The 26,157-nt window shown below is 37.8% G+C and overlaps 2 protein-coding genes across 3 annotated transcripts in view; one reads left to right on the top strand and one right to left on the bottom strand.

The window, feature by feature from the left end:
• LOC133848534 (uncharacterized) overlaps nucleotides 1-26,157 on the bottom strand; it is a 92,611-nt gene that overhangs the window by 31,179 nt on the left and 35,275 nt on the right. The gene's annotated exons all lie outside the window — the stretch shown is intronic.
• On the top strand, nucleotides 15,684-18,812 carry LOC133849095 (uncharacterized). 2 transcript variants are annotated; one of them, XM_062284970.1, is made up of 2 exons: nucleotides 15,684-15,804; nucleotides 16,920-18,812. In XM_062284970.1, exons 1-2 carry the CDS (start codon nucleotides 15,690-15,692, stop codon nucleotides 18,266-18,268), a joined length of 1,464 nt encoding a protein of 487 aa, XP_062140954.1. In that variant the 5' UTR covers nucleotides 15,684-15,689; the 3' UTR covers nucleotides 18,269-18,812. The 2 variants fall into 2 exon arrangements, with proteins under 2 accessions (XP_062140954.1, XP_062140953.1); XM_062284969.1 differs by having other exon boundaries at nucleotides 15,684-15,861.

Below are 26,157 nucleotides of genomic sequence, written 5' to 3'. Positions count from 1 at the left end.
AGCGATTCGAAAATAAGCGCTTGTTAATAACGAGCCAGTTAAAAATTCTCTTCAACCTGTCCACGGTTTCGCAAGAGTCTGGAGCAGCGATTAAGGAGCTGCATGGCACAATTCAGCGGTGCTTGACCGCTCTTGACCACTCAGACATTTCAGTCTCTAGTCCTTTCGCCGACTGCATCCTGGTCTTTCTTTGCTCATCCAAGCTCCCCAAACTTACACTCTCACTATGGGAGCAATCATTGGTGGACAAGACCAAGATTCCCGCATGGCAGGACATGAGCACATTCCTCAACGAGCGTTATCGTACGCTCGAGGCTGTTGAGGACGTGACGCAAAAAACCTCGCAGAACTCTACCGCTGGACCATCCCGTCCACAGCAGAATTCAAAGCGAATTAACTCTTTCAAGGCCCGAGTCACTCAGAGAGGCAAATCGTGTGACTTGTGCTCAAAAGAGAATCACCCTGTCCGGGTTTGTCCAAGCTTCCTTGAAATGTCGGTCAATGATCGGATGAGCTACATCAAACAGAAAAGTCTCTGTTTAAACTGTTTCGCAAGAGGTCACCAACTCCGAGAGTGTACGAGTGCGCACAATTGCTTGACATGCAAGGGGCGGCACCACACTCTTCTCCATCGGGGCGACAGTGCCCACAATGGTGCCTCTTCCTCTTCCACTCCATCCACACTTCCCAACATACAGTCCACTCCGAATCAATCGGCAACAAATGTGCAAAATTACTTTGCCATTAACGCTCAGAACATCCTTCTCGGCACGGCGGTTGTCAATGTATCCCATCTAGGTACTACATACACCGCACGAGCACTAATCGACTCAGGGTCCGAAGCGACTTTTATTTCTGAGCGTTTATTCCAGCGCATAAAGTTGCCATTCCAATCCGTGCAAGCCCAAGTATCCGGGCTGAATCATGCAATTGCGGCCCAACCGCAGAAGTTATGCAACTTCAGCATTGGTTGTCCAACGAAGCCGAGGCTCCACATCGAGACCTCAGCGTTCGTTATTCCACAACTGGCAGACAAGCAGCCATCATTCCGAGTGCCGAAAGGGTTCCTAAAGGATCTACCAGCGATTGAACTGGCAGATCCAAACTTCTACAAAGGTGCTCAGATTGACATCTTAATTGGCGCGGATATCCTTCCGTCAGTCATCCTGAGCGGTACCCGGCCAAACATTTGTGGCTCACTCCTTGGCCAACAAACCGTGTTTGGTTGGATTCTCACCGGCCCCGTCTCCCAGAATGTGTCGACAACTGTCTCTACGTTTTCGACAAGAGTCGCTATCCAAGCAGACGATCAACGCGACAGACTAAGCTCCAAAGTTTGGGAGGCGGAGGATATTCCGTCGAAGCTGGTTAGCTGCGAAAACACAACTTCACGCAGCAGATGTGGCAGATCTCGGGTGACTCTTCCATTCCGGAAGCCCGTCACCACTCCTAATTTGTATCTGCCTCATCATTCATCCAAACCAGATAGGCATCGACACAAAGACGAATAACCTACTTCGTTTCTCTATTCGTCGTCCTGTGCTGTCCTATACTGTAAAGAAGCTACTGTAATAATCATTTGTTCTTGTTTCATTCCATGTTGTATGCCCTTCTCCGTGTGGATGGGCCTCAACTCTATTACATGATTGCTGCCATGGGACCCAAGTACCAGAAATTTATTTGGTGGAACCAGCCAAATACGTGAATGTCAAGTCGTCAGTGACGACGCGACGACCAGCCGGAAACGACTCGATCTTGAATTCCAGCACGGCCACGTTCCCGCTCGCCGTCGCCCACGAGCAGGCCTCACCTCTGGGAGTTTCCAACTTCGCTCACATCCTTGCCCCCTCCGTCCCTGGTGCTCGGCACTGATGTGTATCCTCACATCATTCAACATGGCATCCTGCCGAGCACCAACGATTTGCCAATGGCCCAGAATTGGATTCTGTCCGGTCCATGTGGACAATAAATCCGTTTGCAACTCATTGCAAGGGGGGGAGGATGTTGATGCCAGATGATGGCAGGAGTGACCACTCAAAACAGCTGACAGTGTGGTCGCGATCGATTGATATCGATAGCGACAAAGTTAGTATACTGTGCGTGTGACCTTGTCACACGCGCAGTCACACTGATCTAGTTTATCCTCATGTTGGTCACCCTGCCCACTTTTAGTGCTTTTTCATATAACATATGTTCTACTTTTCTGACCGGCACAACAAGTGTACATTTTCCAAGTGCAATAAAATAATTGTAAAATTACAAATTCCAACAATTCGAAAAGTTAAATTGTTATTATTATTCTGAAGACGCCCCCCTACACACCGCTAACACAATGCCACAATGCTGCAGTGCTGCATGTGGCAGGCAGCGCATGTGGCAAATACCTCAGTTGCCACAACGTTGCCATTGGCCTTTGTTAGTTTGCAACCCAGGAACAAAGCGCACAAAGCAAAGGACAACAACAGCAACAACATGAGCGTTGAGCATCTTTTGCATGATGACCTGCAACATCTGCCGCATTTTGTTGCCACTTTTGCGTTGGCAAATTGAACTAAAACTGAGCTTATGCAAGAAATATCAGAGTCAAAGTCAAAACCAAAGCCAAGGCAACGAATGTTGTCTGCTTTTAGATGTCATAACATTTGCATTTGCTTGGCATTTCTAGCTTTCTTAAACAGTTTTCACTTTGCGACTATCAAAAAATTAACATTCAATTCCATATTTCATATTTTATATAGTGAATTTCTTGAAAACTAATCCTCAACAATGTTGAAAATATATTTAGTTAATTTTATCGACATTAAAATGGCAATTTGAATAGAAGCTTCAAAAGTTTGTTAATGCAACAATAAAATGTATATATAAATTCAAAAATGGAACTCGTAAAATCTAAGTTGACATAAGTTATTGGTAATTGGAAAATACTGTTTGCTTCCATAAAAATTGCAATTAAGATAACTTATTATAAAAAGTTATAATTAAAGTACGCTTTTCAATTTATACATTTTGAATTTGATATTATTTATCTTCGCTTTTTTGCAATGCTCACAATTCCATTTATATTTGTTTTATTTGTTGTTTATATTGTGAAATCATCTCATCTCATTTCCATTTATATTTTTATTATATACAACATATATTCGTTTTTCATTAAAAATTGCATAATTTATTCGCATCTTTTTATACGCGTATTAAAATTGTAGAAGTTATTTAAGACATACTTCGTAATGGCAAATTACGCCCACTGCAATCGAGTTTTCGCTGCTTTGGCTGTCAATCTGGTAAATTTTGGCATCTATGGTATATTTTAGCATTTTTGCGGTATATAAGTTTGGTATATTTTGACGTCTATGGTATATTTTGAATGTAATACTATGGCGATAAATCAAATATAGCCTTTGGTATGTTTCAGTATATTTGCGGTATATTATTTGGTATATTTTTGGTTATGGGGTATCTCTCGGTTGAGCACACTCGACTATAGCTTTTTTTGCATGTTATTTTTATACCCGCTACCCATAGGGTAGAAGGGTATTATAACTTTGTGCCGGCAGGAAATGTATGTAACAGGTAGAATGAGGCATCTCCGACCCTATAAAGTATATATATTCTTGATCAGCGTCAACAGCCGAGACGATATAGCCATGTCCGTCTGTCCGTCTGTCCGTCTGTCCGTATGAACACCTAGATCTCAGAGACTATAAGAGATAGAGCTATAATTTTTGCTTTGCAAAAATCAAGTTTGTTTCAAATTTTTGCCACGCCCACTTCCGCCCCTGCAAATCAAAAAAAAAATCGAATAACAAGCGTAATTTTAAAGCTAGAGTTACGAATTTTGGTATATACAATAATAGTTATAGTAGTTATGATCCCTGAAAATTTGGTTGCGATCAAAAAAAAATTGTGGAAGTAATTAAAGAAATACTTTTGTATGGGCAAACACACTACTTACTAGGGGTCTTAGGTGCTTTGGCCGACAATCTGGTATATTGTGCCGTCTATGGTATATTTTGAATGCGGTACTATATCGATATACCACATATACCATTTGGTATATTTTTTAGTATTTTGCAGTATATTTGGTATATTTTGAGAATAATACCGCAAAATATATTGCTTTTATTCAAAATGGGTATCTCACAGTCGAGTACACTCGACTGTAGCTTTCTTACTTGTTTTGTATATTGTTGGCTACATTTGTAGCTATTTTTTTATAATATTAGATTGCAAATGTTTGATTTGTTGGTGTTTCATGTCGCAATGTGACTTTTCATTAATTTCACACACACACATACATTGCCTATGTTTGAATGTGTGTGTGTGTGTGTAATTATTTGCGATTTGTATTTTTTGTTGTCTGTGTTCGTAGAGAGTTGGCTTTGAGCTGTGTAATATGGCTTTCCACCATATCGGTGGCAGGCCATCAATTTCGGCGTTCGTTGCATGAGAATGAAGTGCCGCAACACAAAATTCTCGGCTCTTGTCATTGTCAGCTAGCAAGAGAAAGGACCTAAAAAAAGAGACCCAACAAAGTCAAGCAGCACATTTGACTTTGTTTCTACTTTCTTGTTATATTGTTTTGTTTTTCTGTTTTTCTGTTTTTTTTTTTATCATTCTATTTGAATTTGTTGCGCATCGTTTCGCATTTCCTCTTTTTTCTCTTCTCTCACTTTGTGTTTTGTATTTTGTCACTTCTCTTAATTTTTTTTTTTATGCTTCTACTCGTATTATTTTTTGTCCAACTTTCTGTTTTTTTGAAGTGGGCTGGGGGCGTGATTTTTAGCGCGTTGTCGCCATGTACTTGCATTTTGGGGCATTAAGCTGCCACTTCAATCTGTCCCCGTCCCGTCTACCCCCAAAGTCCAGCCATCATCTCGCATTTTCAGCGTGTATTTTTGCCATTTGGTTTATTTGTTCTCTTGATGCTCGTTCAGCCTAAATGGAGGACACTTGAGGCATCATTAATGATGTCAATGGCTGACAATAAGGTCAGCAAATAAACATTATAAACATTAGCCAGCAGAAAAAAGGAAAAAGCACTCGACTCCTCTACAAAGTGGACGGCGCAAAAAAAAAAAAACCTCCTCCTTCACTTTTCACTTTGTTTTTTATTTGCATTTGATGCTCGATTGCTAATTGCCAGGCAAGGAACAATTTATATTGGCCCTTCTAAGTGCCAATTGGGTTCTCATTTTTCAACTTTTTAACATTGCCAACGCATTGCTATGATTTCTTCCCCCCCCCCCACACTTCATATGCTTTTGGGGGGAAGCTTTGTCACCGTTTTGCTTGTTATAAAAAGTTGTAAACAGACGTTCGTTCAATACACACAAAAAGCCTCAAAGTCAAGCGAAAGAAAACAACAATCAACCATCGACAATCGCAGCAAAAAGCAAGTACAATTCAATTGATAAAACTGCGTAAGGAAATCGACAAAAAAAAAAAACAAATCCATCTAACCGCACTTTGAATACGTTGAAATAGCAGTGAAGAAAAGCGTGTAATAAAATGTTTGTAAACGAATATTACGAGCATTATTTAGATGATTGATTGGCATCAATATTATGTGTCAGAAATATACCAAAAAGTATGTAAATTTATTACATACTTTCAACATTTTTTTAATGCTCGCATCAAATCGAAACTGCGCTGAGATTTGTCACTAAACAGTTGTAAAAGTTGTGGGAAACATAAATTTAAATACCAACGCTTAAAAAATACCAAAAAATGAACAAAAATACCAAAATAAGAAGAGCAATGCACAATCAAATTTTTTTTTTCGAATTCGATTTGGCATTAGATGCGAATGTGCAATGGAATGAAAATGCGATTTGAGAGAATGTGACAAAAGTTGATGTGAAAGTTGTGATAACCTTCAGATTTAGGGCAAAAAACAAACGGCGCACAAAGACGCAAACAAACACAAAACACAGCACAAAAAAAAAAACAAAAATCGAAATGTAAAAGAAAAAAGCGTTTTTCAATTTCCCCAGCAAAGCAACGTGACCGAGTTTTACTCGTGTGTGTGTGTGAAAGCTTTTCTTTTTTTTTTCTGCGTTTTGTTCACGTGTTGTGATTGTGACGATGAGTGATTGAATGTGAAAACGAATGATTGTCTAAAGTGTGAGTGTGTGGACACATTTGGATGATCGCATTAGCAGCATTTCATTTCACTTTTCTACTCTACACTATCTACTCTTCACTCTTCACTTTTCACTTTTCCCTTTACACTTTTCACTTGCAACTAGTTTACATTTCACAAATTGCACTTTTTTTTGTGTTGAACTTTCGGGCATCGCATTCACTGTAAGAAGTAACACCAAGCGCTTAAAATCGATGCTTTGATGGTTACTTTTCACAGCGTACGTGACGTCTAATGTTTGTTTTTTATTTCACTTTTTTTTTGTGCATTTGCACTTGCCACACACGGCGTATGCGCAACATTTTTGTGTGTCCGACAATGTTTTTGACTGGTTTTAAAAGAAAAACGAATAGAATAAAGCAAAGCAAAGCAAAACAACAGCAACAGAAGACGTACAAAAAAGTGAGATAAGAAAAATGCAAAACTTGAAAGTAAATTGCTTCGCCTTTGCCTGCTTTGGCTGCTCATCTACGCGTAAGCATGAAAATTTCTTTATTATTAATTTACAAAATCTCGACTGGCTGCCAAAAAAACAAGCACAGATTAAAGCACAAAACAGAAAACGTTGAATAAAATTAAAAGTTCTCACAAGGGGTTAGAGAGAGAGAGAGAGAGAGAGAGAGAGAGAGAGAGAGAGAGAAAGCGATGCTAGCTTTGCGATAAGCTGGACAACGGTTTGCAAACTCACAGAGAAGGTAAGATTAACTTTCGGGACTGGCGATGATCAGCTGGATAGCGAAAGCAAATGCCCTGCTTTAGGTAAACATGCGTTCCCATTTGCCCACCATAAATAATTGAGTTAAGATTCTCACTTTACTCTCACTCTCTGCTGCTTGGCGATAAGCTGCTCTCGACATCGGTGTCCAGTTCGTTTGTGTGTTTGTTCGAAGGAAAGGTTTGCTTTACACACTCGACTCGCTCTCTCTCAGTTTTAATGGACGAGGCGAGGGTGCCCGGCATGCATTTGCATAAATGTCAACTAATTTTGTTGTGCGAGTGAAACGCTGTTTGCGTTTCATCAAAATCCTGATAATGCTGACTACAAACACACAGAAAAAAAGATGGAGAAAGCAAAAGAGAGAGAGAGTGGAAGGAGGAGAGGGAGAAATATCCTCAACACACATTTCAAAACATTTCGAGGTGAGTGACCAAAAATATAAATAAAAAAAGGTTTTTCTCAATTGAATTTAATTTGCCTCACTTCAGCATTTAATACGACTAATTCAATTCAATTATTTACATAATTGATTAGCTGGAAAAGATACAATTTTGTCTATCCACTATCCGATGTAGCTGCAATCAGTCAGCGAATTTAATTGACGCTTGAATTGCATAATATATAAAAATCGTTACATTTGATATATCGATATCAAGGAGTGTAATGTATCGATATTTTAGAAAGATTAAGAGAGAGAGAGAGAGAGAAATGGCTAGAGTTGCCATAACATGCAAATGTTTTTGAGACAGGGTTGCCAACCTTACACCAGTTGAGAGCAGAGTTGTCATTGTCAGAAAGCAATCATTTGTTTCGGCACTTTGTCAATCAATTGAGTCTAGCAACTTATTTTAGTACCAAGAGTGGCCAAGTAATAAAAGTTTAAAGGTCTGTTGAAACTCATTTGGAATAGAGATAATGAGACAAATGATTTTGAAACGGGGTTGCTGCCCTTACACCAGTTGACAACACAGAGTTGCTATCGCCACAAAGTAAATCATTTGCTTTGGCACTTTACTCTTGACATTTTGTCGAGTCAATTGAGAATTTGTCAATTATTTATCAACTAATTTTACTACCAAGAGTTGTCGAGTAATAAACAGTTTGACACTATTGGAATAGAGTTGCCATAGCATGACAATGAGACAGGGTTGCCACCCTTACACCAGTTGACAACACAGAGTTGCCATCGTCACAAAGCAAATCATTTGCAGTAATGGCTTCAGCCGAACCGACTGTCAATTATAAACATATTTATGCCCATAGGGTTGTTCAACATTCTCTATGTCAATGGCGATTGGGGGGTGGAGGGGCTGGGAGGAGGAGAATGGGATTTGGTTTTGGCCTGCTTTGGATTTGGTTTCGGTTCGATTCGGTTGTGGATTCGCTTGTTGTTGTCAGCCTCGGGGCACAAAGCACTTGAGCAAAGCTTCGATGACATTTCGAGGTTAGGGTATAATGTATATACCCCTCCCCACCCCCTCTGCCTCCTCCTCCCGCCAACCACCGAAAAATGGCAACATAAAATGGCGCGACGGCGTTAACAGAAAATTGGAAATTCATGTTGACAAGTGACGCAGCGTCGACGTCGTCGCTGCCGGCGTTATGTACGTGACGGCAATTTCAATTTTCGAATTATGCGACACCAGCAGCAGGCAGCAACAGCAGCAGCAGCAGCATTCGAACCACCAGCAAATATTACATGCAAAGGCAGATTATTGAAATACAAGTTTAAACGAATATGCAACTCTGCGTATGCGTAATCAGCAATTCAAGTTTATAGCCGTCAAAGTCGTGCACTTCAATTGTAATGCAATTTTGCCACTTGCAACTTATACTATGTGTATTGTTGCACATCCGCTTCTCTCTCTCTCTCTCTCTCCACTTTTTGTGGAGGCTAATCAACTTGCAAATTGGCCAATAAACTGAGCACCGCAAAACTGTGTTGACTGCTCTGCACACGTGTTCATTTTGAAGAGCCATCGGAGCAGCAATTTTGTGGCTGTGGCCGAGCGACGAACAACGAACAACGAACAACGAACGACGAACGACTCGAATACCAAATGCAAATGACTTTTTCACACACAACACGCACGCTCACTGCAATTCAGCTTTTGGTTGGACACACTACTAACCAAAATACTCGAATGTTCAACTGCAAGTTACACGACAACAATAACAACAACAATGGAAGCAGGACATTCGTTAGTTGCTGAAATGCTGCTGAGATGATTCCAGCAACTAATTGCAGCCACAGGGCAACCAAAAGTGCACACATGCTGTAACAAAACTAATTAGAGCATTAATAAAATCACATTTTATTTAAAGTGCACACTTTATCTTTACTATATTTTAAGTAAGACATTTTAAATTATAGTAGTAAAATTAAGTTGCTTTACAAAAGTATTTTACAACTAAAGTAATATTTTGTTTTATACAAAGAGAAATGCAAGAAAGAAATTAGTCATACGATAGCTGACAAACAGCATACAAAATATCGATAGTAAGAATGCATCGAGATCAGAAAACTAGAAATTGCAATAACTACAATATTTAAAGCTTGCTTTGAGTGTCTCTCTATGTTAGCATTACTACAAGTAAATTTTATATCGAGAGCTTTTAATCATACAAACACGGTGATATCGATAGTTCACGGTATACAACCTATCGATAGTAACAGTGATACTTACTATACATTCTGCATTACTTGAAATAAGTTTCAGTTCATTGCAACTATGATAATATTGTGTAATATACAAAGAAAAATGCAAGAATCTGTTTATTAATATCGATAGCTAACAAACAGCATAAAAACTATCGATAGTAAGCGAGCATTGCAGAGTATTCTTTCTCGCTGCTTGTAAGGCAAGTAAGTTTCATATCGAGAGTATTAATAATATTGTAATAAAGTAATAAAAGAGAAATGCAAGGATCTGCTTAGGTATATCGATAGCTTAGCATAAAACATACAAAATATCGATAATAAGCAAGCATTGCAGAGTATTCTTAGCCGCTGCTAGTAAGGCAAGTAAGTTTCATATCGAAAGTATTAATCGTAATGTCATATCGATAGCTGACAAAAAACATAATAACTATCGATAGTAAGAATGCATCATGTTGAAAGAAATATAAATTCTTTAAAGAGTATTTTTACTACTTGTTGGAAGATACAGGATATCATGTCCTCCCCCAAAACGCATTGACAGTCAGATAAGAACTTTACATGAGGAATAGCTGAAACTCAAGTGTCACCGCGTTGCGGTAGCTGAAGTTCGAGTTAAAGTTAGAGATCTGGGCTAGGCAGGGGATTAGTTAAGTTTCCCAATGTAAGGGATGATTTGTAGATGAATTTTGTCGTTGGGGGCTGTCTTTGGGCATAATAATCACTTTGCCACATACTACGACTAGACAGACGCATTTTGTATACCTGCAACTTTCGACTTGAGATTTTGCTCAATTTGCTCAGTGCCACAAATCGCGTAAGCCGTGCGTCAACTTGCCAAAGCTTATCAGCGAGTGGAGTGGTGGAGAAAGCTGAGAACAGAGTGAGTGAGAGGAGGAAAGTAGAAAACTTTGGAGGCAGGCAGCTGTTGTGGGTGTTGTTGCGGCTTTTGCTTTGTGCCCTGCGCGCCTTGTACTCGTAATGAAGTGCTAAATTATGCTAAATGTGCGGCAAAATGTGATTTCCAGTCCAGAGAGTATTGCAATTTAGCTAACTAACTGATTGAATCGGATTCGATGCTAGAAAATACATTCTCATCGAATAAATGCAAGTCTCATTTTAAAGTTGAAAGGTTTCTATTATTCGCAAGTGATGCAAATCATTGATAGTAACTGTCCATTAATTGTATATTTGTTCAAATTTAAAAGCTTAAGCAGATTTCGATAAAATTAAATAATTGCTTAGAGAAGACAGTTTTTGTTTTTCTGACAAAGATTATTTAAACTGATAACTTTGATATAATTCTAATATTTAATTATGAAATGAATTTTTGATTCAATATCGCAACAACAATAGCGGCCAACACAGTGAAAAACTTGTGGATTATGGAAAACAACTAAATTTTCCCACTCCATATATCACTTAACGGCCCCAACAGGAACTAAAAAATAAAATAAAGAATAAATACTAACAGAAACAACTATGCTATGTTTTTTCATGAGTTATTTATTTTAAGAGTGGCCGATAAGATCGTTATTTATCGCCGCATAGTGGCAACTAAGCGGGATTTGAGAGCTAAGCATGCAAAGTTTGTTTTGCTAAAGGAATTTCATTCATAACTGCGTTTGGCCACTAAGTGAGATGCAGATACATGCAGCGGGTATAACAAAGTCGAGCATAGTCGACTAGGAATGTCTCGCTGTGAAATGCATTCGCGACTTTTCCTTCGATACCTTCGATGGAGTATGTCGCTGGAGCACTCTTAAAGGTCTTTACCGCTTGGTGCTTTCTATGAAAACAAATTACTTTCAAGCAAATTGACTTTGATGTGCCCAAGGGGCGGGAGGTGCCGAGGAGTTGGGGCATTTGTGTACTGTAACAAATTTTGTGTGCGTCATTGCTTCAATTACAGCAGCAACATGAGCAGCAGTAGGCAGCAACAACAATGAGCAACAGATTTATGATGTCTCTCTGGCTGTTCTCTCGAGTAAAACCCAAGGGGAACACCATGCTGCAGGCAAACCCCTCGCACCAACGCCTTCCCGCCCCGCTCCAACCCCTTTTCGTTGGTTCGCATTGTTCGCAGTTGAGCGAAGCCATCGCATGATAGGCGAAATTGCTTGATGCGTGCGCGTGTGTGTGTCCGTGCATGAGTGTGAGTATGACTGTGTGTGTGTGTGTGCCCAGAGCGCCTAAATGTATGCAAAGTGAACTAGGACGTCGCTTGCTGCAAGCCGGAAATTGGTTGCTTCCGTCACACAGTTGCCCAAAACGTAACCGACCCTCTCTCCCTCTTTTCCTCTCCCTTTCTTTCACTCAACGGCGACCCGCTCGCCATTTCGCTGCCCCTCTTTGCTCTTCACACGTGTATTCATCTGCTTTTTGCCCAAATCAAAAATGCTATTATTCCTATGCACTGCGCGAAATGAAAGGTGCAAGGAGAGGAGCTTCAACCTGTGTGTGGACCTTGATGAAATCAATCATTAAGTCTATTCTTACGCAAATTGCTGCAAACTACAATTTTTGTGCCTCATTTGAATTTTACAAAAAACATTCTCAGACTTTGAATTGAATCAACGTTGCCACACTTCACTTTTGTTCTTTTTAAATAAAAAATGCAAAACGAAATTTACAATTTAAAAATTGAAAGTTAAGCATCAGTTTCCTTCGCAAATTGCTGCAAACTAAAATTTTTCTATCTCATTTGAATTTAAAAAAAACGTTTACAGAGTTTGAATTCAAACGACTATTAAGGCAGCGTTGCCACACTTCACTTTTCTTTTTAAATGAATATCTGAGTAGAAAAATGCAGCACGAAGTTTAGAATTTAATAATTTAAAGAATAAGTATAACTTTCTTATGTGTTGTAAAATCTATAAATCAAAAATAATATATATGTATGTATGAAGCGTTGATAACTAACGTAAAATGCTGCACTTGAAACAACATTTTGAATGATAATTAAATTTCCTTAAAATTATGCTTTGAAATTGAAATCATTAAAATTAATTTTCTAAGAAGTGAAATACTAATGATTTAAAAGCATACAATAAATATATAGTTATGTAAATAAAATTCTATGATTTAAATTTCAAAGCTTTTTTTCCTGAGCTTTACTTTGTGAACTGTCAATTCAATAGTGTCCATAAACATTTCGCTGCGACTGTGTTGGCTGTGACTAAGTGAATGAAAGCGAAACTTTAATTGAAACGAACGTTAGGCGACGCGCATTTCCCCATTATTATTTTTTGGGTTAAGTGATTGATTATGTCTTGTTTGTGGGCTGGCAAATATACACACGCAAACCCACACACACACACAAACAGGACAACACACAACGCACATAAATTTGATTCTATGTTGCGTTGCTGGGCGTGGCATTCAGCACACACACAAACACACACACATTGAGACCCATCGATGGCATATGAAAAATTGACTAACTGAAATGAATGCTTAACGAGTGGGGGAAAGACGAAGAGAAGCAGCCAGAGAAAAAGATGGAGAGAGAGAGAGAGAGAGAGAGAGGGAGAGAGACCGTAAGCAACGCGGCGCCAACTTACTTTGACAATGTCTTCTCAGCTCTCAAGCTCTCGGCTGGGCAACAATTCATTCAGGCCTCAAATATTTGCCACAATAGAAAAGGAACCGCGCGCGAAATCGAATCAATAATTTAATGCAGCAGGCAGGTGACGACCCCGTCGAGCAGTCAAAGTCTGTCCGCCACCGCAAAGCTCCCACCTCCAACAATTCATCAAACCACACACAGTAAAAGAGGAAGAGAGAGACAGAGAGAGTGAGATTGTGAAAGAGAAGGGAACACCACATCGCACACTCGGCTTGTCAGTGTTAAAGTGATGCAGGGCCGGAGGTTGTTGTTTGGCGGCGTTTGCCAGGGCAGCCGTTAGAGATTGTACACTGAGAGAAATCATTGTGCACTACTCATATTAATAATTGACAAATTAGCTTTCACAAAATTACAGATTTGATGAATCAAGTTTTGAGATTATTTAAAAAAAAAATGTATTACTATTTAAAGAAATATTCACAATTGTGTTTCGTCTAAGAAAGTTTTAAAAAGAGATTTCAAAAAGTATAGGAAGAACGTCATGATTTTTAAAAATATGATAAAATATGAATTAGTTCATTTAAATAAAATGAACCAATAATTATTATAAAAATATACTACACTTGGATACAACTTTTATAATTATACTTTATCTAATAATCTAATCTTTATCAATTTGTAAAAATTGATTAAAGATCAATTGCGAATCAATTTTATCATTTCGTAAGAGTTCATAAATATTATACTTAGTAAATCACATTTTTTTGAAAGTTTATCTAATTTCTACTTTATGCGTTTTATTTGACAGGGGAATAAAAGTGAATACGACTGCATTTAACCTTTTCTCACTGTGTAGTTGGCGGCTGAGGAGCACAAGTGGTTTGACGTGTGGAGGGAAGGCGAGGTTGAAGACGAGGGAGCAGGAGATTGTAGAAGGTAGAAGGAGGTGTAGCTATAGCTGGCTTGTTTGACTGCTGATGGTGATGGTGGAGGTGATGGTGGGGCGGGTGTCCATTTCTTTTGTCATTGTGGCCATTTGGCGCGTTAACGGAACGCTGCCATCCATAATAATGTCAGCCATGTGTTCAGGCCTTGTTTGCAGCTTGTTAGGCGCCCTTGAAAATGCGTGGACATCACAACTTTCTGACACAAAGATGACAATGGGCGAGGGCAACGGCGCGGTGGTGGAAAGAGAAGCGCTGCGATTACCTTGTGTAGCCCTGTAGCTGGACAATTCAGTTTAAAATACTATGCAGAATGCATAACGATAAAGTTATGCAGCAAACTTTTAATCCAAGGTCATGATGCTATGAACTCAATGATGATGATGATGGAGGGAAATATTTAGAAAATGCTAATAAGGCACGTGTTCCATTTGCCAGTGCTTTTTGATGTGAGCAAGTTCTCGATCTACTATGAATTGCATGCACGTGTTTCATTTCCATCTGTTCCCGACACTTACAATTTATATCAATGTAGTCTTATTATTTACTTAGTTTAAATTTCAAATATGATTATAATTGGGTTATCAATGTTCCATTACCACTTATTCCACTCGAAGTAATACTAATCTTTTATAAATTGCATGCACGTGTTTCACTTCCATGTGTTCCCGTTCATATTTAGTAGTTAAATTATTTACTTTGTTTAAATTTCATATAGGTTATCAATGTTCCATTATCCAATCGTTCCCCTCAAATATTAATGATATGATCTGGCGTGATTAATTTTCATAAATTTAAATTTTCATTGTTTACTAAATTAACGTTGTGCGTCATAACCAATGCTTCACTGCCGCTTGGTTCACTTTTAGCAATACGAGATATAGATGATATAAATCACTGCTATTGCCGTGTTCCATTTCCACATGTTCCGTGCTCCATTTTCGCTCGTTCCAAATGTAATTAAATAAATTGTACTCATTTCATTGTTCACTTGCCGTGTTCCATTTCCACATGTTCTGTGTTCCATTTCCACACGTTCCATGTGCAATTACATGAATTGTACTCATTTCACATCGCATGGTATTTTACTTTCATAACAATATCTTAAAAGTGCGTTCCATATCCATTCGTTTTCCACACTTGTCTCACTTTCAGTTATCACAGTTTGTTGTTATCAATATTTGTGCATGTAATGCTCAGGCGTTTACATTCGTAAGTACGAATACTTAAATTTCATTTGCAATTAAAAATTATGGTACGGACAAAGTTTTGTGCGTAAAGCTGGATGCTAAATAATAGCAGAGGCTTATGCATGTTTACGAGTTGCAAGTTGCAGATGCTCTTGCACTGATACAACTTGCATGTGGGATTGTGTAACAATTGTTTGCCGCTTTTAAAAAGTTGCTTAAGTAATTACTTGAAATGAGTGTGTGACAGCACACAAAACAATTGTAAAGTTTTGTCAGTGGGTGTTGAGCTGCGTTTTTAGAGGACAATCTTTAAACGAATGGGGCGAAGGAGAACGAGAGCTATCTGAACACATGTAAAATACTATGTTAAATGCAACTAGCTCAATTAGCTAATGAACAGTTTCGTTGCACTTTTAGAGTTGTGCATTTTTGTTTCATTTCGTTTCGTTTGACATTGTTTCAGTTGCCATGTTGATGCACAAGCTGTCGCGTATCATCAAGCCGCTCGCTTGGATCTTGATTTCGGCAACTTGCATTAAGTTGCTGCTGTCGATCTCACTGCCCGATGACCGTGGGCCAATAAGTAAGCGGTATGTGCGTACAATGAGCGCTGATTCTGCACATCGAAAATCAGCACAAGGTAAGTCAAGTTCGCATTTGTTCGGCTATTCATCCAACCATCCATCCGTCTGTCTGTCTGTCTGTCCGCATGTTTAAATACTTAGTTCTCCTTCTCCTGGATTTTATGAGTTGCGGCTAACAAATGTTATGCTATATTCTAACTGGCAAATTACAAAAATGAACTGTATGAAACAATTAAGAAATATTTTTCTCTATATATGGTATTTCGCTTATGGCGCTAGACAAAATATAGCTGTTTTTTGGCAATTTAAGCCGAGCGAGTGTTTTCGACTATGAGATAATTTATACTAAAGGAAAAATAGTGAATAAAGGAAAAAATGTGGTATTTATTGTAAAATATACCAAATAAATATACCACAAAAATACTAAACATGTACCAAAATATGTATTCGGTATATTCATATAGTACTGCATTCTTCGTAAAATATATCAAACTAATCTACTGCAAAAATACTAAAAACATACCTAAAACTATATTTGGTGTATTGATACAGTACTGTCTTTTTCCTAAAATATACCAAATAAAAAGACCACAGAAATACTAAACATATACCTTAAGCTGTGTTTGGTATATAGGCTATATATGGTATATATGTACATTAAAACTATACTAAGGAGTGCAAAATATATCAGCTTTTTCCTAAAATATACCAAATAAAAAGATCACAGAAATACTAAACATATACCTTAAGCTGTGTTTGGTATATAGGCTATATATGGTATATATGTACATTAAAACTATACTAAGGAGTGCAAAATATACCAAATATACCAGCCTGGGCAACTAAGACCCGTGTTTGTCCACATATAAGTGTTTTACTTAATAACTTCTACATCTTGAATGACATTTAGAATAATTAGAATAGCAACACTCTTAGTGATCTGGCCACACTGTCAATAAGTATCGATAGTTCGATACCAGTCCTGTTGAAGTTAAGAGTCTCTTAAATAAAATTTCTGTTATAATCTATAACTACCATTTCATTAGTGAAGAAATGCGCTACTTTCGAACACACAACTTCTTATTACACACGCTTCTCTTCCTCTCTCACTCAGACGATATCACGTATACGACACCGAATGAACCGCTGTTGCTGCAACAGTTGCTGGCTGCCAATGCGCCAAACAATTGGTGCCTCAACCCCCACTGTGCGCCTTATCCACGCGCTGAGGATCTGCACATCGAGCAGCAGTATTATCAGTACACGCTCGGTAGAAATGTGAGCTATTATTTGTATGCCGCCTACTACGATCGTCGGCCGGCGATCATTAACACGCCCAGCATTACGATACTGGCGATGATGAGCAGCATGACAGGACCCTTTGCGCATGCCTACTGTCAAGTGTGGTACGAAGCGGATGCTGAGCCCCACATTGTGCTGATGCAACGACTAACGGTGGTGTGGCACAAAGAGTGGAGCACGGAAGACGGTCAATTGTATCCCGTGTTGCTCAGCTGTCAGTTGCCCAGCAATCCGCGCAGTTCGCGTGTCCCAGAGTTGGTTTCCCTGGTGTTTGACGATCGTTGCGCTCGCCCGACGAATGCGTTGCGTGTCGTCTACGAGGCGCCGCAACGGAAACGTGTCAGACGCTTCGCGGTGTGCGTCAAGGATCTGAATTTTCCGCATGTTGAGATGTCGCAGCGGTGGATCGAATGGCTTGAGATGTTGCGTCTACTCGGTGCTGAGCGTGTCACCGCCTACGATTTGGGTGGCGAGTCGTTGTTGCCACAGACACGCCGCACGTTGCAACACTATGTGACGCGGGATGGTTTGGTGCGATTGCGACCGCATCGTTTGCTGCATAAGATGCCGACGCCGACGTTGAATTGGCTGAGCAAGAGTTTGAACGAAGTGTTGTGCTATGTGGATTGCTTCTATCGTCACATCTACGAGTTCGATTATGTGGGCATCTTTGATGTCGATGAGGTGATCATGCCCCTGGGCGAGTTGCACAATTGGACCGCGTTGTTGCAACAACTCGAACGCGATAGCAACCAAGTGCTCGAAGAGAATTGTGAAGCACGTGCTAGCTATTGTTTTCGCAACATTTACTTTCCCAACGATTGGCCAGTGGACGAGCGAGTGTCGAGCGCATTTCATATGCTGCAACACGTGCAGCGTGTGCCTGAACATTCCGATCACAATTCGTACGTCAAGTGTTTGCATTCAACGCACTTTGTGCAGTCGGTGCACAATCATTTCCCATTCTCGTGGCACGGCAGTTGCGGTCCATACGATGTGCCCGTTGAGTTGGGCCAATTGCAGCATTATCGCAAATTTGAGAATCGAACAATGGATCGAATATCGGATCGAACATCGGTTCGCGATGATAATATCTGGCGATTTAAGGACAAACTCATGTTGCATGTGCTGGCCAAGCAACGTGAGCTTGACCGGTCGTAAAACCGATTTGGGGCCAAACGTTTTTATTGATTTTGATTTTAATTGCTTTCGCAAACATGAGCTTAAGTGTGTGTGTGCCTGTGTTTGTGTGTGTGTGTACGTGCACAACAATCGAATACAAGCTTTGGCCTAAGGCGTGACCACACCTTGCTCACATATAATTCTCTTTCTCTCTTCATTTCCGAGTTTACTTCTTTTTCTATTTCAATGTGCAGCATGTCTTGCCGTGTCAGCAGCATAATAATTACCCACACAGACAAACGCTAACAAAGCAAACTATACAAAAAAGAAAGATATTCAGTATAAAAATATACCAAACTCAATTCAAAGCAGTGACAATGTTTGCTTAATGCAAGCCAAGTATAACACTAATTGAAATTCTTAATCCCAATCTTTAAATCACGTGTCAGCAGCATAAAATCTACTCACCCCTTTTACAAAGCGAACTATACATGCACAAAATTCAGTATAAAAATATACCAAATTCAATTCAAAGCAATGACAATGTTTATGCAAACCAAGTAGAACAATACTTAAATTTCCTTATCCCTAAATCAAGTGTTAAATTCTCAAACTGGATTCACTTTAACTTTAACTCTTTCTTGAATGCATACTTTAAGCACTTCATTTAAGCTACCATCATTTTTGTTTTCTGTTTAGCATTTTAACTTAAGTGCTCTTAGTATACATAAAGTATTTATCGTTATTAGTACTTTAATTTTTTTTTTTTTTGCAATTTATAAAAACAAATAATAACAATTGAAAGTAAGCTTTAGAATAAGCGCTAATTTAATTGCTCTTGAAAACATTTTTGTCTATGATTTTCTAATATTTGTCATAATGAATAAATTGTATGTTAGTATAATAACACTTTAGCAAATTAAAATTCATGTTTCATTGCTGTTCACTTGGGTTGATAACGAAAATGCAGTTACAACAAATTGTGGGAGAAACAGAGATAACTTTTGCTCGTCGCAAATAATTTATTTATTTGTACTTCAAGTGGCTGTTGAGGTTAAACCATTTAAAAAAAGTTGAGCAACTTATAAAAGTTACAATATCAGTCTACAAACTTATTTTTGTTGCCATAAATTTCAAATTAAGCAAAATCAACTTCTAATCGAGATTTTACTTACTCACCGGGACAAATAAAAGAACAGTACAGTATTATTCCTAAAAAGTCTGTAATTGGTATATTTGGTATATACTATTACATACGAAATATACCAAATACGATTTTAATTACTTAACGAGACAAAGAAAAGAAGACCAGTAGAGTATTATTTTTGAAAATATACCAAAGACTACATACAAAGTATACCATATAACAAAATATATCCCAGGCATGGTATACTGATATACTACAACATACAAAATATACCAAGCCAAACAAAAGCGCTGCTGCAACTGTAAAGAGAAGCCTTTTTTTGTCCAACAAATTTCACAAAATGCCAATGAAAAAGTTCGATATCACATTTGCAATTCATAGAGATGCAGCATGCATATAGTACACATGTATTGCATGGCAAATGCGACACGCACTCGGATGCCACTCAAATTAAAAATGTGCAGCGCCGTGTTGCATGCCCCAAGCTATGTGCACAGGAAGCGATAGAGAGAGGGCTAGAAAGTTCTTTGTGTTCGTGGTAATTTTAACACAGCAGAAATTTGCAAAACCCTCTTCTTGTAAAAAGCCATCAGCAGTTGAACATTTTGTTGATTTTGTATCATTTTTTATAATAAGATAACCCAAAAAAGCCTTTTGCAGGGTATCGCGTAGTTGGGCTGTCCCATTTTTAGCAAGCTTTTACAATTTTTTGTCCTCAATATTTCCTCTTGATTTTCTTTTGACTTGCATTTTCTGCTTTGCAAAGAGCTTAAGTTCTTCATCGAATTGAGACTTTGAGGCATTGTTGCACAAAGCAAACTAATTAAAAATTGAACTGCCAAACGAGTTTGATGAACATGAAAAATGTATAAATGTCGAGCCAGAGTTTTACAACATGCAATTAGTATGCAATGTTTTTGGTATTTTCTCTACTTCGGTTTCATTTTTCTTTTACACACAGAAGGAACAAATCAGAACTTGGTCAGAAACGAGAGACAAAAGCAAAGGCAATTAATTAATTGCCTGGAGTGCAGGGCGAGGCCTATAAATAAATACGAGAACAAGAAAAAACAAAAAAAACACAGATAAAGACTCGAAGTCGATTTATGAAAAGAAAATCTGAGCAACGTTGCGCGCAATATTAAAATCATTTTTCACAAACACAAATTTCGCTTCGTGTCGCAAATAATGAGACAAAATGCGTGCCATAATGTATTAAAATATTAAAATAGAACCCCTCCCCTACCACCCTCCCCCCATAACATCTTATCTCTTCAAGCTGGAGAAATGTTTGAGAGGAGGCAGAGAAACAGAGCTAAAGAAGCGTCACAAACAAATAGAACACACAGCTGACAAATGGACGAAGAAGCGAGGGCCAAAATAATTTATTTTTCATTTTTTTTGTTCCTTCTTTCTTTGCTTTTGCTTTTCTTTTCACTGTTGTGCTTTTCTCTCCGCTGCTGTGTTTCTTTTGTTGCCTAATCCCGCAAAGGTTCATAACACTTCTTGGGCAGCGTTGTAAAACACTAAGATATCTCTATGATTGAAAACTAAGTGGCTAATCCTTAATATTGGTTGACATTGGAAAAGTTTCAATAAAAATTACACAAAACTGCAGCTAAAATATATATATAAAAAACATTTCAAACTAAAACAAAATGTAGAAAATATATTGAACTGATGAAAACCTTTACTAATTTCTTCCAATGAAAATGAGATAACTTCAGATATAATATAAGAAAATAATAATGAAAAACAAAAGCCTAAAGCATACATACGAAAAATATGACAGAAAGCAATACTTAACAAAAAAATGTAAGAAATATATTGAACTGATGAAAACTTTTCCTATTTTTTTCCCATGAAGATGAGATAAAATTCCAGATATAATATAAGATGTTAATCAAAACTTTTAGTTTTGAATACGATAAGAAAATATATTTTGGGCAAAAGCTAAAAATATGCAGTAATGATTAAAACTGATTTTGAAAGGATTTTCCCTATTTTTTATAATTCAAATGCGACACAGCGGTTGATATAACATATTAAAATATGTATTAAACAAAAGCGTAAACTAAATGGAGAAATAATAGGACCTAACTGCAAACAAAATACAAAAATATAAAGAAAGCCAAGAAAAATGTGAGTGTGTTAAGTTTGTATAAAGCAAATACAAAAAATCATTCAATTAATCGATTATTTATATTTTTCTTCAATTAATTGCAACCAAGAATTTGTCAGTCTCAATTTCAATAATCGATTAATAAATTAATAAATAATAAAGATATAATATAAAAAATATAAGCAAAATAAAAGCATTGAGAGTTGGAAACATGATAAACAGTTTCTTTAAATGCCACAATTTATGTGAAAGCCAATACAAAAGATAGTTGTTAATCTATTGCCATAGACAAAACAAGGGAGAGAGATTAGCTAAATGATTGATGAGATGTGCAGCAAGACATCAGTTGACAGCGAAATCAAAGGACAAATATCAACAGCAAAGTGAGCAAAAATAATAATGCCGTTGTAATTCGATTAAAATATCAAATATTTGAAGGGCATTAAATATTCGTGTTCGTGTCACATTTTTGGCAAGCTGAGTGCGCTGAGTTGTCTTGTTTTGTTTTGTCTGTTGTCGTTGCTGCTGCTGCTTTTGAATTTATTATGGGCAAAATGACAGCGGGGCGTGGTATGAAAACAATTGCTAAATGGCAAAGTGACAGCGCACCACATGAAAAAATCGGGTGGGTCAAAAATACTAGATTGCTATGGAGAAGTGGGAGTTGTTGTTGTTTTTTTTTTGGCAAAACGCCAGAAGGTAGTTGTGCTCACAAGCAATTATTTAGCTAATAATGCATATTAAAATGTAAATGCTTTTGCAGGTGGACTGAATAATGCGATCAATAACGTGCAGACAGAGGCAATGACAATGACAATGACAATGACAGCGCTATAGGGTAGCTGTTAGTTGATAATTACAATCATCAATGGCATGAATGGTATTCATTATTATTTCATATTTTAGAGCAGCAACTGTTTAATTTTATTTTTGGGCACATTTTGAGTGTCGTAGTATAGCGATATTCCACATATAGGGTACAGTATATTTTTGGTATTATTTAGGTATATAAATAATAAGAATAATAGCACACTGTTTTGTTTTATTTGAAAATGAGTTGCGCATATCCTACTTGATTTGGTATATTTCAGGATTTTTGGCATATAGAGTTTTGGTATATTTCAACGGTAATACAGTCCTGCTTGGCTTGAATTGGAAATGAGTAGCGCGTATCTTAATGTCATATACACTCAACCGTAGTTTTCTTACTAGATTTGGTATATTCTAGTATTTTTTCAGCACAGTAGTGGAACACTTTGGTATTTTGATATATGGTTTACAATAAAACCGCACTGTTTATTGAAAGTAGAATATCGATATGCCAAATAAAGTATTTTATTTTAGTATATTTTAACGATAAAACCGTACTGCTTGGCTTGAATTGGAAATGAGTAGCGGGTATCTCACAGTCGAACACACTCAACTGTAGCCATCTAACTTGTTTTCATTGATTTAATTGCTAAATTGAATTCCAAGAAAATTCCAAGTGAAGAAAGCCACGCTGTTCCATACAATATACCAAAAATATATTTCAACTCCATTTGACAGCTGTTTTGGCTGGTTTATTTCCCATGTTCACGACTCTCGGCGGCTACTTGATCCTTACCTCATATTTGGTTTTCGCTTTCGGTTTGGCTTTGACTTTGGCTTTGGCTCGTGTGCCTGGCTAATGGGGCAAGTTTAGTCGTATCTTGGCAGCAGTCACGCGCCCATTTGCTGCGACTTCTGAACTCTCGACTGCTTTTCGCACTGTGTGTGTGTGTGTGTGTGTGTGTGTGTGTATGTCTGTGTGTGTTTTGGTCTTTCGGGTCTTTGTCGGCCATAGAGTTTCGAGTTTCATAAATTTAATTGTCACGTACCCACACACACACACACTAAGTATAGACACATGTGTGTGTGTGTGTCTGGGCTTTGCTCCGCTTCTCAAAGTCGCGTCGTATCTATTTGGGGGCATATAAGTAATACGTGTTTATAACTCTATATTCTACTCTTCTTCGACTCTCTCCTTTTTTTTCCCTCATTTTTGCCCCTTTGCGATTTTTGCTCTAAACGTGTTTCTTGCTGCTTGCGACTACGTGGCGTATGCGTAACATGGATCAGCATTCTAAATGATTTATTTACTGTATAATTTCATCTATTTTATGAGCTGTGCGCTGTGCCATTGTCCCGCCACGTTTGCTTTGCTTGTTTGCTTAGTTGGCTTGCCTCCTTTCTTGCTTACGCGCTCTCTCTCTCTCTCTCTCTCTCTCTTTCTCTCTCTGTCTTTAAGCCGAAGACACTGCCAAATTTAGCTGTTATCTTTACAGGGCTAATAGCAACAGCTGCCAGCCTGTCAAATATTAGCTCGATAGCCAAGGTGAGACGGAAAATCATTTGTTGCGCCGAGCAACTAGGATATACATTTGTTTTTAAACTGCAGAAGCTGGACTATTTAAAAGTAGTACCTTAACAATCAAACCTTTTTACAAAACAAGCCAAATACACATCAAATAGCATTTGAAAAATTGAAAATTTAACCCGAATGCTTAAACTACGCATAAAAAATGGGAATGCTGTCTGTGAGATAATTGCTAGAAATTTTCTATAGACGGTATTATTTTCAATATATACCAAATTAATATACCAAAAAAATACTGAAAACACATCGAAGGCTATATTTGGTATATTGATATTAAACTACAAATTAAAATACAGACACATGATAAAATAAACCAAAAAATACCAAACGTTATATTTGGTATATCGATGTACTATTACTATTACAGACAATTCTTGAAGGCTGACAATAATAATACCTTTCTTTCCAAAAAAATACTAAAATTAAACCAGAAATACTAAATTATACCAAAACGCTATATTTGGTATAACATTATACTATTAGAGGCATTTCCTGAAGGCAAACAATACCCATCTCTCCCATCGTTAGCGATAAACAATCCAAGTGCTTTTGCAAAATGAGGAAAACCAAACCCAAACCGAAATATCGAGTTCGATTTGAAGCCATGATAAGTAATAAATCTCTTTACTTGAAGGCGTTTGGAAAGAAGAAAAGTAACAAATAGCAAAAACAAAGTTCTTCAAAAAAAACTCAAATCGTTGGTAAAATAAAAAGGGAATAAAATCATAGAAAACTAAAACAACAAATTTGCTCGTCACTTTGCGGTATTGGAAAAAGAATATCTTCGCTGTATGGTAGTCAGCAATGGGCCAAGTTTGATTTACATTTGGTCCAAGTCCATCAAAATGTAAATGTGAAAGCAAAATAGAAACTTTAGACGCAGTTGCGAAACTACTTTGAGCGCAGCTGACAATATGTTGCAAGTGCGTTGCAAGTCCGTCTCTTAAAGCGTGCTTCGTGAAGGTGAAGAAGGTGAAGAATGAGCAGCTTGAGAGCAGAGAGCAGAGAGCAAAGAGCAGCGAGTTGTGTCAGGAGGCAACAAAAGTTTGCCTCATCATTTTTGTTGACAATGCATGTGCGTGTGGCACGAGTGTGCGTGTTACTGTTAGTGTGTGTGTGTGTGTGTGTGTGTGTGTGTGTGTGTGTATGTGTGTGGGTGTGTTGTGTTGTGCGTGCCAGTTGCCAGTTGCTCCCTTTTGGCACTGAAGTGCTGCTGCATACAAATTTGTATGTATGTATGTGAGGCAAGTTTCTAAGCAGCACTTGCACTTGAATGTGACACGCATCAAATCACTTTACACAAGCACACTTAATGCATCCCTCCACCCTTTCCCTTCGCCTGGCTAAAGTTGACATAGCCTAGCGTAGAGCACAAATAAGTATGCAATGAATTAGAGAGTTGCACAGCAGCAGCAGCAGCAACAACAACAACAAAGTCGACAGACAGCTGCAACTGACAATGCTAAGTGACACAGGGACACAGACAGATGACATCAAGCATAATGCACTTGAACATGCAACAGTTTTTATACCCGGACACGCAGCGCATAATAGAGCATGACTGACTGACAGCGAAAAACTTGTATGAAAGCTTCAGTCGAGTGTACTCGGCTGTGAGATACACGCTAATCATTTTAAATAAAAGCCAAACAGTTCAGTATTATTCATAAAATATACCAAATTAATATACCACAAAGATAATTAAATATACTAGTGGCTATAATTGGTATATTTATATTTGAAATATTTAAAAAATATACTAAAGGCTATATTTTCAATATTAAAATAGTACAGCATTTGGCATATGTATATGTATATACAAAATAAATATAAATATATCACAAAAATTCTAAAAAATACTGAAAGGTATATTTGGTATATTTATATTTGAAATATTAAAATAGTACAGCATTTAAAATATACCGAAAAATATCACAAAAATACTAAAATATACTGAAAGATATATTTGGTGTATTGATATAGTATTATACTTAAAATATACCGAATGAATATGACGAAAAATTCTAAGCAATCAAAGAATTTAGCCGTGGTATTATTATTAGTTAAAAACTAAACTAAACAAACCAAAAATAAGTATCTCAAAGTCGAGCTCCATTTAGTCAGCATATTTGCAACAAGTTTCGAGTGCGTGTAACTTATTAGTTCAGTGAGAAATTCTAATTTGTTGTCAAACTCCTCAGTGACATGAGCCAACTACAAGTGTCACTTGACTAAGCAGATGATGAGCCCCAGGCAAAGTG

The sequence above is a fragment of the Drosophila sulfurigaster genome, chromosome X (genome assembly GCF_023558435.1).
Source record: "Drosophila sulfurigaster albostrigata strain 15112-1811.04 chromosome X, ASM2355843v2, whole genome shotgun sequence".
In the NCBI taxonomy this organism is placed as follows: domain Eukaryota; kingdom Metazoa; phylum Arthropoda; class Insecta; order Diptera; family Drosophilidae; genus Drosophila; species Drosophila sulfurigaster.
The sequence above is the reverse complement of the archived record's forward strand: the minus strand, read 5'-3'. Positions and strand labels throughout refer to the sequence as shown.